Source organism: Chelmon rostratus, chromosome 12, assembly GCF_017976325.1.
Source record: "Chelmon rostratus isolate fCheRos1 chromosome 12, fCheRos1.pri, whole genome shotgun sequence".
NCBI lineage: Eukaryota > Metazoa > Chordata > Actinopteri > Chaetodontiformes > Chaetodontidae > Chelmon > Chelmon rostratus.
In genome coordinates, this window is record NC_055669.1 from 1740848 (window position 1) to 1760088 (window position 19241).

General features: G+C 39.7%; 1 protein-coding gene across 1 annotated transcript in view; it reads right to left on the reverse strand.

Annotated features, from left to right (window-relative positions):
* LOC121614578 (cadherin-18-like) overlaps positions 1-19241 on the reverse strand; it is a 150501-nt gene that overhangs the window by 35500 nt on the left and 95760 nt on the right. The window contains exons 5-7 of the mRNA XM_041948516.1: positions 17056-17243; positions 13464-13717; positions 8059-8195 (exon numbers count right to left, since the gene is read on the reverse strand). Coding sequence (XP_041804450.1) covers positions 8059-8195; positions 13464-13717; positions 17056-17243 — 579 coding nt within the window. The remainder of the gene's footprint in view (positions 1-8058; positions 8196-13463; positions 13718-17055; positions 17244-19241) is intronic.

Sequence of the window (19241 nt, forward strand, 5' to 3'; positions counted from 1 at the left end):
GATGTTAAAGGTTCCCTGTGTAGTTTTATTGTTATTAACGGAGCTAGGGAGCTTTTATGTGAAATGGGAATGTCCCCATTTTTTTTTTTTTTTTATTGTGCATATCCACAAGGAACTTCATGCATATGTGCACCATTGATGTGATTCCTTCGAACTGTTCCACATTTACAGGTTGTTCTGAAAAGCAGCAAGAAGAAGACTGCCACCTCACATGGATGTAAATAATACAGCATGTGAAATATTTAAAATGTGCTTTGCGAATGTTTCATGGGTTTTACGAGTTTGTTTAGACCTCAAGGATACATGAAGCACAGATCATTACTAGAGATGTGTTATTTTGCATTTATATTTTACAGCAGATACAAAATGAGATGACTCACCACACACTAATTAGAGGCAGACCTCCCCTGAGCTGCATGTCCCCTCTACAACGCCTATTCCAAAAAAAAGTTCGGAAGCCATGTAACATGTAAATAAAACAGGACAAAATGATTTGCAAATCCTTTTAGACCTATATTCAATTGGATACAGTCCAAAGACAAAATGATCAAACAGATAAACTTGAAACTTGAAAAGGTTAGTCTGCTGTGTAAAGCATAAATAAAACAGAATGTGATAAATTGCTATTCTTTTTCATATATATATACTTAACTGAAAACCATACAAGGACAATATATTTAAAGTTTTATTACACCAACATCATTGATTTTTGTAAATACATTAAACTGAAACATGTTGCTACCAAAAACAGCTGTTTGGCACATTCACCAGGTAAACAGGTTCATTGGTAGCAGGTGATGGTATCATGATTGGGTATGAAAGGGGCATGACGTGACCCAACCCGACCCAAATCCGTACATCATTTCAAAGTTTTTATCTGAACCCGGCCTGTACACAACGTGTTCTTGTCAGGCTCAGGTCAGCTACTCGCAATCTGATGTATAATCTGTTGTTTGCTAATGGAAGCATGCACTTCTTTCATTGCAAGCTTAGCATTAGCATGTAGAGGATATACTATGTATGCTGCAGTTACAACAGTAGATGTAAACTCTCTATGCAGATAGAAAGAGATCGTCCTGGTTAGCTAGAGCAGTGGGTCTCAATTATAGCAGTGTCTGTGCACCAAGCTGTTTTTTTTTTAAATGAATGCAGTGCCCCATTAGCTTGATGGCACTATAAAGAACATAGCTGTTGAGCCATGTTTCCTTAAAAATCATGATGTTGCAGTCCATACTGCTTTTATTAATGATTATCCAAAGCCGCAGCTCATCCATTTTGTTCGCCACAGACTGTGCTTTGGCGAGGTAGATGCTGGCTGGAGAGAGCAGATGAGGACTTAGCCTTAGCTTAGCCCTCTTCTCTTCTCCTCTCTGCCTTTATTTACACTCTCAACACCTGCGAGTACTCCTGGCTGGTGGAGCCGGGGCTGGAGCCTCCGCTGTCTTTTTGCCAGTAAAGTTGTCCAAAAAGTTCTGAAGTTCTGGTTGGCTGGATGATATGTAAGGAAGAAAGAACGGGTAAAAACTTCAAGCCGAGCCTCGAATTGTGCACGTTCACTGTCTTGGTTGGTTGAGGGAACAGGTCGGCCCGTCCATACTGTACAGTTTCAAAAGAAACTGGAGAAATGTTTCATTGTTGACTCTTTGTTTATATCACTTCTTCCAGTTGTTACCTACCTTTACTTTCTGTACAACCCCCCAGGTAGTAAAGGGGACCAGGTAGTAAAGGGGACCAGGTAGTAAAGGGGACAGTAAGAAGGACAAAGACATGAGGAAGGCAGATGACTTGGAAATTAATTAAAACAGTTTCACAAAAAATAAAGTTGCTGCCACAACATTAAGACCTGATCTTTTAAATGTATCTACTTTTTTTTCTTTTTTTTTGCTGTTGGATCTCTTATGTGTCATTGCTGGACATGTGTGGTTCTGTAATTTCAATTCAATATCTCACAAACATGGATCATATATTGACGATACTTGGTGGAGTAATATGTTTAACAACACTGCCACAGCAAGGACTTTAATCTCAAAGATGTAGATGATACTTGGAAACTCTTTAGATTAGTATAATTGACCCCTGCAAGCGCAGATGTAATGTCATCTGGAGGGTGTAGGTATGTGGGTTCAGTTTTGGACTGGACTTGTAGCCTTGCAGGCATGATGTCTCAAGCCAAATACAAGAGCTGATGTAGATGGATGTCCAATAAGTTGTTTGTAGTCACATGACATTAAATTAAGATGGAAGTCAGGAAGTGAAAACTACAATGGGCAAGATGTTCTTACTGTGCTAGTGTCGATGAAATTACAAGAGAAAGGCAACAGAAAATCAGAGCATATGTTGGATGTGACCCTGCTATTGAGGCAGCAGATATAAACCACTGCCTGCTCATTCAAATGTCATTCTGCAATAGAAACCAAATGAAAGCACGCAAAAGTATGGAGGCATACATTTTTTTTAATCAGCGGCCAAGCATGTGTGTTCTTTACCATACAGTAAAGTTGATGATTAAATGAATACATTTTATTAATAGTTCATTGCTGGCTAACTTTTCCTTATGGACAGTTCAGAAAAAGCCATCCAAATGTTCTCATGTTCTAGTAAATGCTTTTTGGGGGGTTTATCTGCTGTTATTCTCTGAACGGGACATTTTTTTACCCTTTGGACAACAGGAGGATTAAACTTCCAGTTCTTGGATAGTAAACTTGGATTGAAGTCAAAGCTGCAGACCTGACGTCTTGTTTCTTTCTCTATCCCGTCCTTAACTCTGTCATCTCTTCCCTTCCTGTCATCTCTCCTTGTCTAAATCCTCTCTCCACCTATGCGCTTTGCTTTGCTTTGCTGGGCTGCTCTCAGCTCACCCCATTAGGTGAGGCTTATAGAGTGTGTCTGGGGAGCAGCCTGGCACTGCAAGAGAGGCATTTTCTGATCAGACCTGTTCCCTGAGGTCAGATATCACATCTGGAAAAAAAAAAAAAAAAAAAAAAATCTCTCTTCTCTCTCTGCTTAATTCACCACGAAGCTGAACTTTTTTAATCCAGTCTCAACTGCAGAGAGAATGAAGCTGACCTTTGTTCCTGACCTCTCTGCTATAAACCACTGCAGAGGATATGTAACTCTGGGCTGACTTTAATCATGACAGAGCAGAGAATAAGATCCGTGGGTGTAGAATGGACACATACACCTACAGCTCCTTCTTCAAATCACAGTTTGATCTCTGGTTTCAGTTTATAGTGTGTGTTTGACTGCTGGGCTGGGTGTATCCATCCTGATGTGGATGTGTTATGGATGTTCTTCCCACACTGTTCAGCTTTGACCTGTTCAATTGTAACTGTGGCAGACAGCTGACTAACATCATATGAGAAAAATAAAATCTGTTCAGTAGTTACAACATAATGGACCACCAAAGCATTGCCTACATTTTTTTTGAGCCGTTGAGTTAAAATTCTCTACCTGTGCTCTTGATCCCATTCCCGCTGCTTTTTTAAAAATTGGTTTTCAACTGTCTCTCGGAGGAGATTTTAACAATAATTTATCACTCACTGTTCACAGGCACCGTTCCTATAGTTTGTAAAACCGCTTTAATTAAACCACCGCTGAAAAGACAATTGAGATTGGTCTGTCATCTCTAACAACAGACCAATCTCCAAACTGCCTTTTCTGAGTCAGATTTTGGAAATAAAATGCTGAATGATTTCCTCTGTGACAACAGCGTGTTTGAATAATTCCAGTCTGATTTTAGGGCCCAGCACAGTGCACAACCAGCTCTAGTCAAAGTCTTGAATGAGCTGAGAATGAGCTGCCACACTCCTGGGGTCTTGGTCAGATTTAGGAAACAGAACCACTTGGTTAGGTTTAAGCGACAAAGTGCATGATGTATTTTTGGCAATGTTCTGAAGATGGCGTTTCAATAGCAACGTCATATTGCCATAACCTTTGTTGTTGTAATATATTTTTTTTAAATATTCCCATTTGTTCAGTGAACTGATGAAAGATGAAAATGAGAGATTTCCTGAAGTCATTCTTTATGTTGCTTTAGGTTTTCCTGTTGTTTAATGAATGACGTGTTCTCTTCTACTAATTGAAGTCTTTGTCTGCCCTGCCTTCTTCATGCTTCATCAAAATAAATCATTTTCACATGTTAGCACAGCCTTTACAAACAAATGAAGGTGGAAGAATATTTTATATAATAATATAAAGTTTGACCAAATATCTGTTGTTTGATTTTATTTAGATAGTGCAACTATTGCAGATTTTATAAAACAAATATTTTATAATAATTTCATAATTATCAAAAGACTCTTGCCATGAACTAATATTGTTGAGAAAGCCACTAAATTGCTTTCTGAAAATGTACATTTTGTTAACTCTATGCAAGAAATTATCTTAACTCTTTGAATTTGTCCATGACAGACTGGATATATTCTGTGGTGGGCTGTGGTGGGCTCTGCTTGCAGTTAATTTCTAAAAAGTGCTGGAGCTTGAGCAACATGGATTTCTTATAGCCTAAGGCCTACTTAATACAATGAATATGAAGTTACTTGAAAACTGTCAGCTTTTTCTTTTGGAAACTCTCGAAGGTGATTTTGGCCCACCTGAGTTATGAGTATGCATCTTTTCCGTTCTGTCTTTGTCTACCTGTGAGCTAGCACCTCTTGAGAATAAGTGTTTCCCCTCCCTATTTGTAACATCAACATGTCATATCAGAAGGAAATTGACTGGAAATAAGCAATGGCAGCTTTTAATTTACCACTGATTATACTCTAGTGTCATTAAGACAAACTTTAGCATTGGGAATAATTTCCTAATGCTTCACATGAGGAGAGAGATGCTAGAGTAGCATCTTTAATTCCTAAATTATATGGTAGCTGCACATGAGGTTTGGATCTTAGATTAATCCCCAGAGACTCAGCGTCAGGGTGACGGAGCTGCCTGGCATTTATGAATTCCCCCGCTCAGTCCATTACTCACACTATTGTGCAGTAAAGGGTAGGAGAAAGGGTAATTGGCAAGATAAGCATCGGCTGCAGAGAAATGAGAGAGAAGGATCAAGAAGAAAGACCTGATGGACTATTCCTCAGATGCCTTGAGCAGAGGCAGAATCTCATCTACGCAGAGGTCTTGTCAGATCACTGGCTGTGTCTTAAAGGGTATTCCACAGAAATTCAAAAAGTTAAGCAGCCTTCTAAAATGTCCTAATCTTTTATGCAGTTTGTTTCTGAGGTCATGCAAAGCTTCAAAGACAAATGAAATAAAATCCATGAAGTAGTTCATTTGCAGTGGCTAAAATGGCTTAGTAAGCTTATATAGGCTTTTGTTATGCTGAGAAGTTGCATACTGGACATATGGATTATTTCCTTTCAAACTTGTAAATGCGTGTTTCTTTAGACTGACAAATACAGAATTCTTTGACCCCTTGTTGAATTTAAATCCATCATCACAAGGGCCTTATTTAAGTGTGTGGCAGTGCCAGTATCTGCAGAGAACATGTGCTTTTATTTTCTTATTTTGCTATGTTTAGGACATTTCTGGCCTTCAACCTATGGGCAGTGGGTGTGAGAGCAGGAGTCTGAAAATGAAACAAGCAGGTGCCAGATCAGAGTCACGCATCCAAGAGGAAGCTACGAACTGGGGAGATGGGGTCAACTTTGAATGATGTGTTTACAAACTACAGTACATCTGAGTATCATTTCAAAATTCCACTGCCAATATTATACCTGAGTACCAGTACTGACACAATACAATGTAGTTTGGGGAATTGAAACATAACACAAGTAACATATGCCAGCATGCTTGATGTATTAGAATATATCTATCTAAATGAAGGGGGCAAGAGGCATTTAATAGGGAAGCACCAATTTACTGGAAAGTAGTCATTTAGTAGTTAATAGTCATATTGGTACACTCCCCAGGAGGAAATTAAAAAAAAAAAAATTACAAAAAATCTGCATTCTCGTAGCTTTCTTTGTGTGGCTGAAAACAAAAGCATGAATCACATGTGCAAGGACACGCATGTTTTACATTGACCTAAATGTTTCACTCAAAACCACCGTGGATGTGGAAAGTGGGGCTGCTGATGATGCAGAGTTGCAGCAAAGACAGACAGAGAGAGAGAGTGAGCTCATGTGGACGAGCGAGAGGGAGGCAGTGTGACGACGTGGACAGAAGTGTTGACGTGAAATCAAAACTTTCTCTGATCTGTGTTATATAGACTGGTCTCCTCCTCTGCGCTGCATTATTCTAAACGATGATGAACTGGTCGTGGGTCACAGCTCTAGCCAGGGGCTGTCTCTCCCGCCTCTTCTCCTCGCACTCATGCATTAGTTTCAAGTTGTTGACTGTGTAGTTGCTGGGGCTGCTTTGAGTGTTTTGGTGTTCAGCTTTGCTGTCTGCTGTGAATAACTGCCATTCACATTACTTCAAAAGAGACGAGTATCATGCAGCATTTTGTATGGCCTCATTATCTACACTGACCTTCCCTCAGCACCGTGAACTGTGACTGATTTCCAGCATCCCTGCTCAAAACACACTTATGGTAACACATAATGAGGTCAGAACAAACTGACAATACAGATAAAATATCCAAATAATCTCACTGTGTCCTGTGCATTCCGCATTTTTACAATGGATTTCCATTTACCAGTCATCATGAGACTGAGCGAGAAAACACTGACTGTTTTCATACAACTGAGGGGACACAGTGAAAGAAGTGAGGAGGATTCTGAAATTTCATGATTAAAATAAGAGTTAAATAAGAACATTTGACTAAAGAAGAAGCAAACATAAAAATCTTCAGATTTTGTCCAATTAAGAAGTTGTTGTTGTTGCTGTTTCAAGTGATTACTGAAAGTAGAATGATTGAAGGTTGAAACTAGCATTCTTCAGCTACTTTTATTTGGCAGATGGTCTTGTCCAAAATAACTTAAAAGAAGTCTGTTCAACTGCAATACGAACAAGACCCAGATATGAAAAACTGCAAGTGCAACGCTCCCATGAGTGCGTTAAGTGGTGCAGTGTAAGTGCTCAGAGGTCAGCTCAAAGACACATAGAGTGAAGGATGGATGGATGGATGGATAGACAGCTCTCGTAGTGGTAGCTGGAGGGACAAATACAGTACCAGCCACTCAGAATTGCTGCCTCTTTGGCTGGCAGCAGGCTGGGATCCAGTTTCCAGCCATTTACCAGTGCCCTCACATTTATTATTATCATCACATTACCAACTACCAGTTTTTATCTTCTGGGTGAGTTTTTTTTTTTTTTTTTTCTCATTTATACTGTATTAACAGTGACAGTGAAATAGGTTTGGATGCTCCATTGACAAAACGAAATTTTGTGTTTGTGTTTGTCTATGTTAGGACTAAGAGTTGTGGAGGCTGGGAACCTCAGAATGACACAACAATGGCCCATAAAGTGCAAATAAAAAGGTACAGTCAAATACTAATGTGTTTGGGAATGTGGGGAAGGAGTGAAGGAAATCACAGGAAAATTACTTACTTTCCTGTTTCCGTTTCCTTTCTTGTACTAAAATAAGTTAAAGATGACATTTTACTCGGGGAATTTACACCTTAGATTCATTTTCAAAAGAATGTGGTCTGTTCACTGTTATTTCTTATTGTCTATCATGGATTTCCCACCTGTTTTCATTGTTTATGCTCTCATGTTGAATGCCACATTTGTTGGCCAGATCCTGATCAAAGCTATGCTGCTGTGCCACTGATGCGCTAAATGCGCACATCACTCTCTGAATTTAAAGAGGGACTCATTGCTTCAGCTTGAGCTTCCATAATTACTGCTCCCCCTCATAAGTAGATAAAGCATTGCCTCTGGTTTCCACACATGGTGCTCAGGGGCATTATGAGTCAGAGCCGCATTTATTGCATCAATAAGGAGGATCTCTTTACAGCCGAAGATCCAGTGGGAACCCAGCGGGGATCTTCTACACATCTGTTTAGGTCCTGTCCCGGACCAGCCATCTTTAAATGGATGTTATGCTGATGGATAGATATGAAGAAAAATAGGTAGCAGACACTCTGATCTGGTCTGCTGTTGCTGTGAACTTACCAACCTCTGCAGCCATCACAGTGATGTTGTGCCACGCCTTCTCCTCCCGGTCTAGAGCCTGAGTGGTCCGGATGATGCCGCTGTTCACCCCAATGGTGAAATACAAAGGTCTTTCTTCTTGATTTTCTATGAAGTACCTGCGATGCAGAATGATACAGTGTGAACTTTGAAGAGGACATGCAGCCATTGAAACATATCTTAATATTTTCAATTATACTATTAAGACTGTAGTATAATACAAGCAACATCGCCAGATGATGATGCTTGTGCAATTACTGAGAGCACCGGTAATAGTCATGACCCATACACTGATGATGTTAAGAAGCCATATCTTTCAGGAGTTTCAATGAAAAATAAATGACATAGTATTTATTTTTTTATTTCTTGTATTATGTGCGATGACTTTTTCCTTTAAAGAGTTATTGTGACAGTGTGTATTTATATTTTCTTTTTCTTCTACATCCCCCCAAACATTTCCCTTGGCATGCTAGTGCTTTACACCAGGGGTCACCAAATACATTTGTCCGAGGGCTAGAACTGTTCTCAGCAGACAGTGTTGGGGCCGGACATTCCAATAAAACTAGAATTACCACCTCAGTCTCCCCCGACTGGTCAAGTTGCAGTTTATATCCATGTCTGTCTAGACTGAGATATGTAGTGAAGACTTTGAGGGAATTGAATAAAAGGTGTTAAGTGTATTTTTTTTTATTTTTTTTGTGAAATAGATGGATCATTCTTCAATCATTTCCAGTGAGAAACATGCTGTCTTCTCTTAGAGACTAATTTTACAGAGGAGTCCAGGGGACTGATAGAGAGGTTCATCACATGGTGCAACGGCAATCACTTGAAGATCAGTGTCAACACAACCAATGAGCTTGTGTTGGACTACAATGTTTCAAATATGGATGCTGCTGCAAAGAAGCTACAAACATGGAGGCTTCACAAACATCTTCAACACGGCAGCACAGAAGATCTAAGCAATCAGAACAGTTTCAAAGTGGACGCCAGAGATTAGTGTCACCAGTTCAGTATCTGACCACATGTGAACATTATGACACATATGTCACAGTGAAGATGACCTTTGACCTTTGAATATTAAATGACATCAATTCTTCATTTTATCCCTTAAGACATTTATGCAAAAAAATGTCATAATTACTGTCTAAATTTTGCAGTTATGGTCAAAAATGTGTTTGGTGAGGTCACAGTGACATTTGACCTTTAAAATCACTTTATTCTTGAGTCCAAGTGGATCAGACATAATGAAATTCTCCCCAGGCATTCCTGAGATATCACGGTAAGGAGAAAAGGACGAACAGGATGATGTGTTTACAAACAGACAACCCGAAAACATACTGTTGCCACAGCATGAAGGCATTATAATTAAACTGATTTAGGCCTAATCAACCTAGAATTGTTTAATATTTTCACTTTCTTACAAAATTCATGTTTTTTTGATTCACCTATATCAGTGTGGACAGACTGCTAAAAAAACAAAAAAATCCATAGTGATAACTAGATGCTCAATTAAAAAATGCTCTCAGAGCTCCAACAACAAAAAACTCCTCTTCAGGATCCTAAGTAGCAGACAAAAATACAGTTTAAGACTCAGTTCAACAGTTGGCCAATGAAAATCCGATTCTGTCGATCGAGTGAACTATGAATCACAGACTATTTGGCTCATTGCCAGGAGCTGGCAAGCTAATCACTGATCACTCTGATGGCTTTGTCCACTGGTGCATAACGTTAGATGTGTGCATTTTATGAATGCATTAATATCCTGAGCGCCAGAAGGGAAAATAATCAGATGTGGCCCAGCCAGCTGACGATCACAGCTTTACACCATTGACTCTCAACTTCAGATCTGGCCAAAACAATCCAAATAATGTGAGTGTTATGACAAACTACAGCTCTACCTTACAAAAGTACCATCATGCTTATATATTTTCCTATATGTTTTAAGCCTATGAATGACCTGATAGTACAGTGAAAAGTTACATCATTATCAACATTATATATATATATATATATATATATATATATATATAATATGTTGCAACATATTAGACTCTTTCTGGTCATTGTGGTCATTTTCAGAAACAGTCCCTGTCAGAAAGGTTATCCTGGTACTGCAGATACAAGAACAAGAGGATACAACTGAAACCTCTACCACCCCCACAAAGCATGTATGAAGACTGCAAACTCTGTTTTGTGTCTGATTTGCCAGATGATTTTTTTTTTAATTACGTCATAGAGACTTACATCTACTCTCTTTCTCAGTGAAATATCCAAAAAATATGAATTAGGTGTGTTCAGCACATGTATAAGTGAATCTTTAATAATGAGCCTTTAAACTAACGTGACTATACTGATCACCATCGTCACTGTTTACCTGAAGTCTGAGTGATGCCATCACTTAGCTTCAGGGATAATAATAATCTAAATAATTGGTGACTGTGAATATTTGAACTGAGCCAAACAAAGTGATCTGAATCAGTAAAGTGATTTGTGGTTCCACTGCTTCAATGGAAAATGTTTCTTCATTTCACAAGTTTAACTGCCACACACAAGATGTGTCTTCACTCCAAGTCCTTTCTCAGTATATGTGCCGAGTTCCCAGGAACAGCACTGGCTATGAGGCGAGTTTTGCTGAGTGGCCACACTCCACAAACATCACATGACTCACACTTGCCAAAAAAGCATTTTTCCCATACTTAATGGTTGAAAAATATAATTCTAGAAAATTACAAATCCATTTTTTTCAGAGTTATAAAAACCCCAAATAACTTCCTATCATCACAGTTTGTCTTGTAAAATTTGGAATGCCTAAATGAGCAGTATGATTAATTTACTTTGTCCCATTCATGTGTGGGGTGAGCTAGCTCAGCCAGAAGAAGTCTCTGATTTGCATGCTCTCAACTGGAGGAAGCCTCCCCATGCTGAATGGACCCAGAAATGCTGGAGGAGCCCTGTAATATAATTGGATGGGGTGCCATGGTGGAACAGGGTATGCATTTCTGTTTAATACCTCCATGGTACAGGCACTGGAAGCTTCAAGTTTCCGCATCGCAACTGTGTTAAGTTGGACCACAGCTGACTTCCAAACTATGGGATATCACAAAATCATGTTTATAAGTAAGGCCCTTAAACTCAGATTTAAGGTAAGGCCAAACTTGATTTTCCCGCGTTGTTCTCGGATGCGGTGTCCCACAGAACATCAGAAACTTTTCACAGAGGCTTTTGGGGTCTGGATGCACAGCTGTTAAATTACTGGCTTTTCCCTGCAAAAAGGGAAATAGCTTTTGTCGTAATGAACATTATAGAATGAGGCCAGACCTAGTTGACAGTAAATTATGTGTACAGTCACTTTATCACTAACTCACATAAGTTAAAATTTCAGATTAATTAAACTTGAAATATTTGTGTTTTGTTGGATTGTTCATCAACCTACACCCCCTTTATCAAAGGTTGCAACCCCATGATTACTACAGTCACAACCCAACGATTCAGCTGTGATGATTCAGTCCTCCAGTAGTTCTGCTGTTTGCTCTCAATGAATGCACAAGCATCAGCAGAAAGTTATGTCTCCCCTTTTATGTTCTGTTAACATCTGATAATATAGCATTTTGGAAAATGGCTAATATCTCAATTCAAATAAGACCACAGATCCAATGACAAACTTCTATTTCCCATCTTAAAATTACCAAGTAACCTTTTCTCATAATAGCTAATGTTGTTGACCATAACTTATATGTTGATGGTAGGCAGGATTTTATAGCAACATAAACAGAAACAGTTTCACAACACACGTTGCTCACCCATTAAAACCTGAAATCAGTAATTACCTCCTTATTAACCCTGTAGTACTACATGACAATAGAAAGGCAGTGACAGTGCAAGGATTTCCACTGGGAATACACAGGTAAAGTATATAGTCAAGGTATTGCTGTATAGAGTATACTGTGTATTGTGTTGAAATAAGTAGAGCTCAAGTGTATAACAGCCCTATTTCTCATAGGTCTCTCAGTATTCAATCCATCCAGTCCATCAGAAAACCACAGTGCTGCCAGTGTTGTCAGAGGTCTATCAGGGCTTGTGCAACCAGCTGCTGCGCTGAGGATAGAAAGCCATTGTATGCCTCTTTAGCCTTTGCCACTGATCGGCTCCAGAAGACCAATGTGAAGCCTGAATCAAAGGGCTTTCTGGGGTTGTTTTGATGTTGGCTCCATCACAACCCTCAGTAAGCTGTCCCCAAACACATCCTTTCACCACGAACACATGAAGCTGACTGTAAAGAGAGTACCATTCAGTAGCCCATCCTCAGCACCACCCTGTTCCCTGTGCTGTTCAGACTGGAGGAGTGGGAGGAGTTTATTCTGGGAGGACAAATCTGGTACTTTCAAACTGGGCTGCGTAATATACAGAATTAAGGCTCTCACTGTCCTGAAGTAAATTTTGCGGTTGCATCTAGGAGATGAACAGGCTGTAAAGATGGTCAGGTGGTCTTTTGTTTTTCTTGCTCAATTCTTTTATTGTTTAAGCTAATATGAAATAAATTTGAAGTTTCACTTATTTTTATTCTTCTTGCATTTTGAAGGAAACAAATATTGATTAGAATCGTGAATCATCCCCACACACAACAAAATGTATTTTTATTGTTATCACGCAGCCCTACCTCTAAACCTCTACCTATTTGAATGAATTTGGCAACCTTGGACATGTGTTTGGCACACAGGTATTGTAATATTTTGAGTCAAAAACAAACAGAATATCCCTGAAACAAACTTGAAATAATCCCAACTGATGGCCAAACCATTAACCTAAATATCATTAAACCATCTGGGAGACACAACAGTATGTTGGGAAGCATTGAGGGTATCAGTGAAGAAAATCCTTCCAGAACTGGGACTTTTTGAGGAAAGTCTCTAAGCCGTCAAAAAGCTAGATCAGTAATAGTGGGCCTCCTTCAAGGCCCCTTTGGCCCCTTTCCCTGGTCAAGACAACTCCCATGTGCCAAAACACCAGACTACAAGTCTGGGTAACACTGGGCACAATGCACACCAATATTTCACCGTGAGACAGTGTAAAGGCCGAGCAATGATCAGAACATAACAACAGTTCCTTCTACCTGCCAAGGCTGAGGGGAGCAGAGGCATGAGAGGAAGCAGTGTTGTTCCTCTGCAGCTAGTGTTTCATGGGAGATATAAGCAGGCAAATTAGGGAAATGTCATTTTTTCAGAGGAGTGAGGCTTTTGCAAGGAGGAACAATTCTTCAGTGGACCTGCTGTACATGCTGGAGTCACACACTGTGACACAGCTCTGTCCCAACACCTGAACCCCAAATACTGCCACATACACACATGCAAAGACTGCACACACATCCCATCATTCAATATTTCCTTTACCGGACAGCGCTGTTGGTGCTATCAGGGTCCACGGCAGTCACAGCTCCAACCTGGGTGCCGGCAGGTGAGTTTTCATACACGTCCATAATGTAGTAGTCCAAGGAGAAGACAGGAGGCTCATCCACATCACCCACAATGACCCGCAATGATGTGGAATCCTTAAATGGTCCCAGGTGGGAAAAGTGGGGGTCTGGGTAAGTGTTGGAAGCTTCAATATTGAGTGTGTGAACCTTTCTTTTCTCATAGTTCAGAGGCTGGGGAGGAAACAGAAATCACAATTATTCTACCAAGGACATATTTCAAAGATGATCAATTTAATTGAGACAATATCAAATGGGAAATCATATCTTGATAATAGTAATCATAAACTAAAGATTAACACACACTGATATTCAGGGAATGATAAGAGATGAGATCAGGTGCCAGTTTAATGTTTTCTTTCACTCCTTTCTCCTGAAATTTCATTTGTCAAATTTGTACGGGCTGGTCGGGGATCACAGAGTAGAAGAAACATGTTGAAATCTACTGTATGTGAAAGGAACAATAAAAAGGGATTGGTCTGATAATCAGTGCACACAGATTAATAACCTGCAAGGGGAGAATATATTTGGGAGAGCACTCAGTCACGAAGCATTCTTTGGAACAATGAGACTCCTGATAAGGACCTATGATCTTCAGAAAAAAGGGGGTGGGGTTAAATAGCGTTAGAGCCAAGGTGAAAAAAATGTGTAGATTTGATTGGCTCACTCATAGTGGGCATGCCCTCACCTATATGGAACAGAACAGACATGGGTTTGCATGGCTCATAATATAGCAAGGAAGTAACAAATCACCCAACCAGTCGGTCAGTCCTCTATCTGTATCCACACCTGACACAAAGTATGTATACAAGCCATAAAAATGATCAAACATTACTTATTTCCTGAGGATTTTATTCTTTATCCAGCAACCACATGTTGGATGTTTAGGAAAATACTAAATACACACAGTATGCACAGCTATAAGGACTATGTGCAACCCAGTGCACATGCAGGTGTGTTCACACAACAATAACCAGGTCAATTCACAGCAACACAGTTTCATTACAAAAGACAAGTGACTCTGAAACTGTGTTCAGCAGAAAAACACTGGTTTATATACATTATGACATGGGAATCTGTTTTACTTGTGTAGACTTGGGAGTGAGCTACTTGTGTATCACAGTCTGGGGCTAGAAGCTGTTCAGCTGTATAGCTGACTGACATCTTCACTGTCATGAAGCAGGAGGTGTTCAGTGAACGCTACACATTATGTGTGTTTAAATTAGCTTTCTTATAGCTTTTGGAGGGATCTCATGATGTGGCTGGACATTACAAATACTGGGGAATGACCTCGTGTCCCCCATAGTCATTATGTGTCTGCATATGGAGCAGTTTGATCCCCAGCCCCTCCTGTCCATGTGTCAGTGTGTCCTTGGGCAAGACTTGCATGGTAGCTCGGGCCATCGCACTGTTTGTGTTTGAATGAATGATTGAGCAGCAAATTGTAAAGCGTTTTGGATAAAACTGCTATACAAGCAGCCGTTTAGCATTTACAATAATGTTAAATACAACCTCATAGTCTTTGCATTTGAATCCTGTTAAGGCTTTGGCCATGGGAATCGCCAGCTGTCAAAACCCCCATAAAAACATCCACAGCAATGAATGCCTTCGAAGACCCATGTGCTAGGAGCCTTCCTCTCTTTTTTTTTCATCAACTGGAGAAAAGGTACAATGAAAATCAAAACTATTATTACCTTGTGGATCTGAAAAAACAGTTACACTCAGTCGTGCTGAGCACAGCACAGCCCCCCCTGCTGTCATAGTTCAAAGGCTGCAGAGAAAATCAGTCACACTTGACCATAACAAAGAATTTCAGCATGCATGCTGAATTTGATCCAATTCCATTTCCCTTACAGCTCTCTTCAGTATATTTGAAAGGAAGAAGGAAACTGTTCAAAATGCAGTGCAATATAATCTGCAGCCCCTTCCACCTGATAAAATGGTGCCTCTAATGGTGCATGAGTAACTCGATCGTTGTCCAATCCAATTGACTCGAGCACAATGTCAGATCATCAACTCTCTTTTTTCTGTTTTTACTACAATTTTGATCTGTTTATATTATAATATGACTTGGATACAGTTGCACTGTGGTTCCAGTCCATGCTCAAAGTCATCTCAACAACAGCTAGTGGTGTATCTAATTTTGTTCCCCAACTTTATTATTGCTGCAAATGACACTGTATCACAGCAGTGCAGTATAGAATGTACCACCTTTTACTACAAAACTACTCCACCTAACAGCAGTGGCAAAAGGTAACCAAGTGCATTACTCAAGTACTGTACATGTGTGAAATTCTGAGGTACTAATGATGCATTAACAAAATATATGTTACACTCTCATAACCCTGCCATTGTGATTAATTAGTACTTTTGCTTTTGAAATCTAAACTTTGTTGATTAAACTTTAGTGAATTCTTGACCTGTGCTTTTAATGGAGTAGTTTCACATTGTGGTATTGCTATGTGCTTCTTCCACCACTGCCTCGTTAAACTAGCTGTCTAGCTAGTTTAGCTCTACTGTGTTCCTCTTTCATCAGCTGCATTATTGCCCAAAATAAAATAACAAAGAATACAATAAACTAAATAAATGATCATGTTTTTTTCAGTATAGATGAGCATTTGCATTTGCAACCAGTGTGAAACAGTATTCTTTTAGGAGTTGGCTTACATTCCAGCCAATGAAAAGGCCTCCAAGATTGTTGTTAGAAAAATGTACTTTAGTATAAAAACTGATTTCATACTGTTTGGACAACATAGATGAGCTACTGCAGTTGCAAAGCTTACTGAGCTGAACTTTCATTCCCAATGATCATGTCTTGCCCATTGTTTATATCCACTAAAAATGAAAGCATACAATAATAATCAGCCAGAAAAAAATAACTCTATAAAACATGCCCTGTCTATTTGTCCAATTAGTAGAGTATGAATGCAGAAAATTATAACTGTTAAAAGAATACAGACTATGTACACAAGTAGGCAAATGACAGTGCAATACAAGAAGTGGGAAAATATTTACAATTAAAGGGAAACATGTTCTGTGCACAACCTTACCTTGAAAAGCTCAAATGCCTTAACTTGCTTTACTACTTGCAGCTGGGAAACAGAACCATGTCCAGTTGTATTATATAGTGTTGCACTGCAGTGATTTGATTAACCAATGACAGCCATTTAGAGGAACAAAGCAGTGAGTTCATTTGAAATTCAGTGGCAAAGCAGTGACAGTCTAATGCACAATGTGACTTAAAGGGTTGTCAAGATATAGGGTTGCATTCTGGCATCCCTGTGCAGAAAAAAAACACGCCTGAGTCTTTGAAGGGTGATACATCAAGGAACTGCCATGACGGTTGTAAAAGACAAATGAATGCACAAGCAAAAGAAGAACGCTTCATCCTTTTCTTGCCTGCTACAATGTCCCCCACAGCCACACCTGAAACTGCGGCTCACACTTGAAACACATTATGCTCTTACATAAGCAGCAGTGTTGGCCTGTGTGCCGTGATCTCTGATTCATACCTGCTTGAGCGAAATGATTCCCTCCCTGCGGTCAGTATCAGTGGTGATGGTGAAGATGGCAGCAGCGTCTGCATTAGTGATGCTGTAGGTCATCTCAGCGTTCTGCCCTTCATCTTCATCGTTGGCTCTGATCTGACCCACTGCCGTCCCTACTGGAGCAAGCTCTGGTACGTACAGCTGATAGCTCTCTGCAACAGCAGCACAACAGTTCAAGATTTTTTTTTCACTGGAACTTTTAATAATAATGATAATCATATAGTTTTTTTTTTTTACATGCAGTCTGGAATCTTCTCTCATCATTTCCTGATGTTAACTCTGTGAATACATCAACAAATAAATAAACAGGTGGGGCTCACTGGACAGTAGTCTGATGTTACTTAGCAGGGTGGAACAAGAACACCTCACTTCTAGGTCACATCCAGTAGTCTGACTGCTCTGACTTGGAGTCTGCATATGAGGGCTATAAACTGCCCCAAACTGAGAGCAACTGAGATTAGATAAAACCAGTGTTTCTCATAAAATCAGAAACAGAGGGCAGCTGAGTGATGGGTATCACATGCCTCTGCTGTACCAAGGAAATTAGTGCAGTGGAAAGGTAAGTTCTACTAAATTTGACATGTCAACAGCTAAATATGGAAAACCTGTAGAGTCTGCATTAACAGGAAATTAATGGTTGCTGATAACTTGATATGTTGTTATTAAAACCAAATCAGTTCAAATGTAGACTATGTAATGATGTTTATGTCTTAATATTTCTAAAATTTAAAGACATAAAGATTTTTTGCTTCAGCAACATATTTTCTTGTTTCACAAACTTTGTCAAACTCATTGTCTCAAGTCATTGCGAGACATATCAATGTTGAGGGTCTTATGAGGGACACCAGCCATGCAAGTATAGCCTGTTGTTTGTTTTTTCTTGTTTTGTTTTTTACTGTCTTGCTGAGGAATTTATTTTCATTGTTAGCTACCATGCTAGCCAGCTAATACCTCCGAGGCCATTTGACACGCAATTCATAAATGCATAAAAGCGATTACTTTTTTCAGTGATCAAGAAAAGAGAAAATTCTCCTCTTGTTTAAGGCCCCTGATTGTCTCCACCTGTTCCTTGTTACCTCGTGTATATAATGTCTGCGTTTCCCCTGTCCTGTGCCAGATTGTCTTGTGCCAACCCTGTGTTACATGTCAGTCCAGCGTTTGTCCTCGTGAATCTCCACATTAGTAAAAGAGTCTTGTTTTGGTTTTGCCTACAGATAATATCCTTAGCGCTTTTTGTTGTACTTTAGAGTTTCTTTTGTACTTTGCATTTTTGTCACCTTTCGTTCTATTTTTGTGAAATCATTTTGAGTTTTGTAATAAATGGGCCTGAAGCCCTATTGTTTTGAAAGAAGTGTCTGAGTCGTGCATTTGAGTCCAGTTCCTTGAGCCTTGCCAGCATCACATTAACCAGCTGATGTGCCTGACAACACAAAGTAAGCAATGACCTACAAGTGTGAAGAGCCCTTTGCAAAACTGACTCTTGCTAAGACTCAGTTCTGCTCAAGACTGCCCAAGCCAAACCCGGAAACCATTTGTGAGTATCATCATCATCATCATCATCATCATCATCATCATCACTACCATCTGACACCAGACACCTTGCCAAAGAGAAAAAGTTCCAGTCGATGCAGAGGTTAGTGTGATATATATGTTCAAAAATTTGGTATGGTCAGGGGCAGTGCAAAGGGTGGGCCAGGGGGGCCAAGCCAACCTAAGTAAGCTGCCTAAAAACATAACCTCCATCGTATGACATTGCCCATAAGTGGAATAAAGGAATAGACTTAAAAAAAAAAACCCAACAACATGTCCTTGAGTGCTTGCCTCTAAATGTTAGCATTAGCTGGCAGACTAGCATTAAGAAACCAGCATTAGCTGTGCATTTGTACTGCTGTCCTTCACGAAACCATCAATAAAATCAATCCTCGACCTTCAGGTTTCTTGTAAACATCATACTGTGGGACATCTTCTCTCCTCTCCTGTCCTCTCTGTCCGCTATCACTGAGCAGCACGACAAAGAGGCGGAATCTGACTGGTCCTTTGTGTGCATTCAAAGTGCTGATTGGCCCACAGATAAAACCTTAGAAACCACGTGAGAGTTTGACCTTGGAGATAAAACCCTTTTGTTTGTTAACAAAACATCCATCCATGCA